At 50.7% G+C, this 7,126-nt stretch overlaps 1 protein-coding gene across 1 annotated transcript in view; it reads left to right on the top strand.

The window, feature by feature from the left end:
* Positions 1-248: 248 nt before the first annotated feature.
* etnk1 (ethanolamine kinase 1) overlaps positions 249-7,126 on the top strand; it is a 67,555-nt gene continuing 60,677 nt past the window's right edge. Inside the window, exon 1 of the mRNA XM_060903485.1 lies at positions 249-531. Within this exon, the coding sequence (XP_060759468.1) occupies positions 385-531 (147 nt within the window). The 5' untranslated portion in view covers positions 249-384. The remainder of the gene's footprint in view (positions 532-7,126) is intronic.

Genomic DNA, 7,126 nt, shown 5'->3' with positions numbered 1-7,126 from the left:
GAAACACATTTTCTCATCAGAATGTAAACAATCAATAATTTAAAATATATGTATATATATGATCAATAATAAATGTGCAGAGGTCTTGTCAGACTCTGCGGGAAGCTTTGCTTTGCCCTGAGCTCAGGGAAAGGGATGCGTCACAGAGGACCCAGCATGCACTGCGCGCTCTTCCTGCAGAGAGAGGGGCGGGGCGGGGCGGGGCGGAGCGGAGCGGGGCGGAGCGGGGCGGGGCGAAGGCGTGGCCCGGGCTGAGTTTCCGCTCCCGGGGCTCCGCTGTGTTTAATCCGGAACCTGCTGCAGCGGCTCTTCCTCCAGCGGCTCTTCCTCCAGCTTGCGAGCGGCGCTGTGTGTTTGATTGTTGGAGCTTGTCGCTGCGGACCCATGGCGAACTACATCCACGTCCCTGTGGGCGCTCCTGCTGTGCCCAAGCTGGCCGTGACGGTGGACGAGCTGGACTGCAGACCCGGCGCGCTGCGGCTCCTGCAGGCGCTCAGGCCGCACTGGAAACCCGCGGAGGTCCAAATGAAGGTAACGAGCTCCGTGTGCAGCTTCTCTCTCGCCTTTTGCACCGTGCAGTACAGAGCGCTAATAACCAGCAGTACAGAGCGCTAATAACCAGCAGTACAGAGCGCTAATAACCAGCAGTGCAGAGCGCTAATAACCAGCAGTACAGAGCGCTAATAACCAGCAGTACAGAGCGCTAATAACCAGCAGTGCAGAGCGCTAATAACCAGCAGTACAGAGCGCTAATAACCAGCAGTACAGAGCGCTAATAACCAGCAGTGCAGAGCGCTAATAACCAGCAGTACAGAGCGCTAATAACCAGCAGTGCAGAGCGCTAATAACCAGCAGTACAGAGCGCTAATAACCAGCAGTACAGAGCGCTAATAACCAGCAGTACAGAGCGCTAATAACCAGCAGTACAGAGCGCTAATAACCAGCAGTACAGAGCGCTAATAACCAGCAGTACAGAGCGCTAATAACCAGCAGTACAGAGCGCTAATAACCAGCAGTACAGAGCGCTAATAACCAGCAGTACAGAGCGCTAATAACCAGCAGTACAGAGCGCTAATAACCAGCAGTGCAGAGCGCTAATAACCAGCAGTGCAGAGCGCTAATAACCAGCAGTACAGAGCGCTAATAACCAGCAGTACAGAGCGCTAATAACCAGCAGCCCGTGCAGTACAGAGCGCTAATAACCAGCAGTACAGAGCGCTAATAACCAGCAGTGCAGAGCGCTAATAACCAGCAGTACAGAGCGCTAATAACCAGCAGTACAGAGCGCTAATAACCAGCAGTACAGAGCGCTAATAACCAGCAGTACAGAGCGCTAATAACCAGCAGTGCAGAGCGCTAATAACCAGCAGTGCAGAGCGCTAATAACCAGCAGTACAGAGCGCTAATAACCAGCAGTACAGAGCGCTAATAACCAGCAGTACAGAGCGCTAATAACCAGCAGTGCAGAGCGCTAATAACCAGCAGTACAGAGCGCTAATAACCAGCAGTACAGAGCGCTAATAACCAGCAGTACAGAGCGCTAATAACCAGCAGTACAGAGCGCTAATAACCAGCAGTACAGAGCGCTAATAACCAGCAGTGCAGAGCGCTAATAACCAGCAGTACAGAGCGCTAATAACCAGCAGTACAGAGCGCTAATAACCAGCAGTGCAGAGCGCTAATAACCAGCAGTGCAGAGCGCTAATAACCAGCAGTACAGAGCGCTAATAACCCGCAGTACAGAGCGCTAATAACCAGCAGTACAGAGCGCTAATAACCAGCAGTGCAGAGCGCTAATAACCAGCAGTGCAGAGCGCTAATAACCAGCAGTACAGAGCGCTAATAACCAGCAGTACAGAGCGCTAATAACCAGCAGTGCAGAGCGCTAATAACCAGCAGTACAGAGCGCTAATAACCAGCAGTACAGAGCGCTAATAACCAGCAGTGCAGAGCGCTAATAACCAGCAGTGCAGAGCGCTAATAACCAGCAGTACAGAGCGCTAATAACCAGCAGTACAGAGCGCTAATAACCAGCAGTACAGAGCGCTAATAACCAGCAGTACAGAGCGCTAATAACCAGCAGTACAGAGCGCTAATAACCAGCAGTGCAGAGCGCTAATAACCAGCAGTACAGAGCGCTAATAACCAGCAGTACAGAGCGCTAATAACCAGCAGTACAGAGCGCTAATAACCAGCAGTGCAGAGCGCTAATAACCAGCAGTACAGAGCGCTAATAACCAGCAGTACAGAGCGCTAATAACCAGCAGTGCAGAGCGCTAATAACCAGCAGTGCAGAGCGCTAATAACCAGCAGTACAGAGCGCTAATAACCAGCAGTACAGAGCGCTAATAACCAGCAGTACAGAGCGCTAATAACCAGCAGTACAGAGCGCTAATAACCAGCAGTGCAGAGCGCTAATAACCAGCAGTGCAGAGCGCTAATAACCAGCAGTGCAGAGCGCTAATAACCAGCAGTACAGAGCGCTAATAACCAGCAGTACAGAGCGCTAATAACCAGCAGTACAGAGCGCTAATAACCAGCAGTACAGAGCGCTAATAACCAGCAGTACAGAGCGCTAATAACCAGCAGTGCAGAGCGCTAATAACCAGCAGTACAGAGCGCTAATAACCAGCAGTACAGAGCGCTAATAACCAGCAGTACAGAGCGCTAATAACCAGCAGTACAGAGCGCTAATAACCAGCAGTACAGAGCGCTAATAACCAGCAGTGCAGAGCGCTAATAACCAGCAGTACAGAGCGCTAATAACCAGCAGTACAGAGCGCTAATAACCAGCAGTACAGAGCGCTAATAACCAGCAGTACAGAGCGCTAATAACCAGCAGTACAGAGCGCTAATAACCAGCAGTACAGAGCGCTAATAACCAGCAGTACAGAGCGCTAATAACCAGCAGTGCAGAGCGCTAATAACCAGCAGTGCAGAGCGCTAATAACCAGCAGTACAGAGCGCTAATAACCAGCAGTACAGAGCGCTAATAACCAGCAGCCCGTGCAGTACAGAGCGCTAATAACCAGCAGTACAGAGCGCTAATAACCAGCAGTACAGAGCGCTAATAACCAGCAGTACAGAGCGCTAATAACCAGCAGTACAGAGCGCTAATAACCAGCAGTACAGAGCGCTAATAACCAGCAGTACAGAGCGCTAATAACCAGCAGTACAGAGCGCTAATAACCAGCAGTACAGAGCGCTAATAACCAGCAGTGCAGAGCGCTAATAACCAGCAGTACAGAGCGCTAATAACCAGCAGTGCAGAGCGCTAATAACCAGCAGTGCAGAGCGCTAATAACCAGCAGTACAGAGCGCTAATAACCAGCAGTACAGAGCGCTAATAACCAGCAGTACAGAGCGCTAATAACCAGCAGTGCAGAGCGCTAATAACCAGCAGTACAGAGCGCTAATAACCAGCAGTGCAGAGCGCTAATAACCAGCAGTGCAGAGCGCTAATAACCAGCAGTGCAGAGCGCTAATAACCAGCAGTACAGAGCGCTAATAACCAGCAGTACAGAGCGCTAATAACCAGCAGTGCAGAGCGCTAATAACCAGCAGCCCGTGCAGTACAGAGCGCTAATAACCAGCAGTACAGAGCGCTAATAACCAGCAGTGCAGAGCGCTAATAACCAGCAGTACAGAGCGCTAATAACCAGCAGTACAGAGCGCTAATAACCAGCAGTGCAGAGCGCTAATAACCAGCAGTGCAGAGCGCTAATAACCAGCAGTGCAGAGCGCTAATAACCAGCAGTGCAGAGCGCTAATAACCAGCAGTGCAGAGCGCTAATAACCAGCAGCCCGTGCAGTACAGAGCGCTAATAACCAGCAGTACAGAGCGCTAATAACCAGCAGTACAGAGCGCTAATAACCAGCAGTGCAGAGCGCTAATAACCAGCAGCCCGTGCAGTACAGAGCGCTAATAACCAGCAGTACAGAGCGCTAATAACCAGCAGTACAGAGCGCTAATAACCAGCAGTACAGAGCGCTAATAACCAGCAGCCCGTGCAGTACAGAGCGCTAATAACCAGCAGTGCAGAGCGCTAATAACCAGCAGTACAGAGCGCTAATAACCAGCAGTACAGAGCGCTAATAACCAGCAGTACAGAGCGCTAATAACCAGCAGTGCAGAGCGCTAATAACCAGCAGTACAGAGCGCTAATAACCAGCAGCCCGTGCAGTACAGAGCGCTAATAACCAGCAGTACAGAGCGCTAATAACCAGCAGTGCAGAGCGCTAATAACCAGCAGTACAGAGCGCTAATAACCAGCAGTACAGAGCGCTAATAACCAGCAGCCCGTGCAGTACAGAGCGCTAATAACCAGCAGTACAGAGCGCTAATAACCAGCAGTACAGAGCGCTAATAACCAGCAGTACAGAGCGCTAATAACCAGCAGTACAGAGCGCTAATAACCAGCAGTGCAGAGCGCTAATAACCAGCAGTGCAGAGCGCTAATAACCAGCAGTGCAGAGCGCTAATAACCAGCAGTACAGAGCGCTAATAACCAGCAGTACAGAGCGCTAATAACCAGCAGTACAGAGCGCTAATAACCAGCAGTACAGAGCGCTAATAACCAGCAGTACAGAGCGCTAATAACCAGCAGTGCAGAGCGCTAATAACCAGCAGTACAGAGCGCTAATAACCAGCAGCCCGTGCAGTACAGAGCGCTAATAACCAGCAGCCCGTGCAGTACAGAGCGCTAATAACCAGCAGTACAGAGCGCTAATAACCAGCAGTACAGAGCGCTAATAACCAGCAGCCCGTGCAGTACAGAGCGCTAATAACCAGCAGCCCGTGCAGTACAGAGCGCTAATAACCAGCAGTACAGAGCGCTAATAACCAGCAGTACAGAGCGCTAATAACCAGCAGTGCAGAGCGCTAATAACCAGCAGTGCAGAGCGCTAATAACCAGCAGTACAGAGCGCTAATAACCAGCAGTACAGAGCGCTAATAACCAGCAGTACAGAGCGCTAATAACCAGCAGTACAGAGCGCTAATAACCAGCAGTACAGAGCGCTAATAACCAGCAGTACAGAGCGCTAATAACCAGCAGTACAGAGCGCTAATAACCAGCAGTACAGAGCGCTAATAACCAGCAGTACAGAGCGCTAATAACCAGCAGTGCAGAGCGCTAATAACCAGCAGTGCAGAGCGCTAATAACCAGCAGTGCAGAGCGCTAATAACCAGCAGTACAGAGCGCTAATAACCAGCAGTACAGAGCGCTAATAACCAGCAGCCCGTGCAGTACAGAGCGCTAATAACCAGCAGTACAGAGCGCTAATAACCAGCAGTACAGAGCGCTAATAACCAGCAGTACAGAGCGCTAATAACCAGCAGTACAGAGCGCTAATAACCAGCAGTACAGAGCGCTAATAACCAGCAGTGCAGAGCGCTAATAACCAGCAGTACAGAGCGCTAATAACCAGCAGTACAGAGCGCTAATAACCAGCAGTACAGAGCGCTAATAACCAGCAGTGCAGAGCGCTAATAACCAGCAGTACAGAGCGCTAATAACCAGCAGTACAGAGCGCTAATAACCAGCAGTACAGAGCGCTAATAACCAGCAGTACAGAGCGCTAATAACCAGCAGTGCAGAGCGCTAATAACCAGCAGTACAGAGCGCTAATAACCAGCAGTACAGAGCGCTAATAACCAGCAGCCCGTGCAGTACAGAGCGCTAATAACCAGCAGTACAGAGCGCTAATAACCAGCAGTGCAGAGCGCTAATAACCAGCAGTACAGAGCGCTAATAACCAGCAGTACAGAGCGCTAATAACCAGCAGTGCAGAGCGCTAATAACCAGCAGTACAGAGCGCTAATAACCAGCAGCCCGTGCAGTACAGAGCGCTAATAACCAGCAGTACAGAGCGCTAATAACCAGCAGTACAGAGCGCTAATAACCAGCAGTGCAGAGCGCTAATAACCAGCAGTACAGAGCGCTAATAACCAGCAGTGCAGAGCGCTAATAACCAGCAGTACAGAGCGCTAATAACCAGCAGTACAGAGCGCTAATAACCAGCAGTACAGAGCGCTAATAACCAGCAGTGCAGAGCGCTAATAACCAGCAGTACAGAGCGCTAATAACCAGCAGTACAGAGCGCTAATAACCAGCAGCCCGTGCAGTACAGAGCGCTAATAACCAGCAGTACAGAGCGCTAATAACCAGCAGTGCAGAGCGCTAATAACCAGCAGTACAGAGCGCTAATAACCAGCAGTACAGAGCGCTAATAACCAGCAGTGCAGAGCGCTAATAACCAGCAGTACAGAGCGCTAATAACCAGCAGCCCGTGCAGTACAGAGCGCTAATAACCAGCAGTACAGAGCGCTAATAACCAGCAGTACAGAGCGCTAATAACCAGCAGCCCGTGCAGTACAGAGCGCTAATAACCAGCAGCCCGTGCAGTACAGAGCGCTAATAACCAGCAGTACAGAGCGCTAATAACCAGCAGTACAGAGCGCTAATAACCAGCAGTGCAGAGCGCTAATAACCAGCAGTGCAGAGCGCTAATAACCAGCAGTGCAGAGCGCTAATAACCAGCAGTACAGAGCGCTAATAACCAGCAGTACAGAGCGCTAATAACCAGCAGTACAGAGCGCTAATAACCAGCAGTACAGAGCGCTAATAACCAGCAGTACAGAGCGCTAATAACCAGCAGTACAGAGCGCTAATAACCAGCAGTACAGAGCGCTAATAACCAGCAGTACAGAGCGCTAATAACCAGCAGTGCAGAGCGCTAATAACCAGCAGTGCAGAGCGCTAATAACCAGCAGTACAGAGCGCTAATAACCAGCAGTACAGAGCGCTAATAACCAGCAGCCCGTGCAGTACAGAGCGCTAATAACCAGCAGTGCAGAGCGCTAATAACCAGCAGTACAGAGCGCTAATAACCAGCAGTACAGAGCGCTAATAACCAGCAGCCCGTGCAGTACAGAGCGCTAATAACCAGCAGTACAGAGCGCTAATAACCAGCAGTGCAGAGCGCTAATAACCAGCAGTACAGAGCGCTAATAACCAGCAGTGCAGAGCGCTAATAACCAGCAGTACAGAGCGCTAATAACCAGCAGCCCGTGCAGTACAGAGCGCTAATAACCAGCAGTACAGAGCGCTAATAACCAGCAGT

This window comes from Neoarius graeffei, chromosome 21 (assembly GCF_027579695.1).
Source record: "Neoarius graeffei isolate fNeoGra1 chromosome 21, fNeoGra1.pri, whole genome shotgun sequence".
Classification (NCBI taxonomy): domain Eukaryota; kingdom Metazoa; phylum Chordata; class Actinopteri; order Siluriformes; family Ariidae; genus Neoarius; species Neoarius graeffei.
The sequence above is the reverse complement of the archived record's forward strand: the minus strand, read 5'-3'. Positions and strand labels throughout refer to the sequence as shown.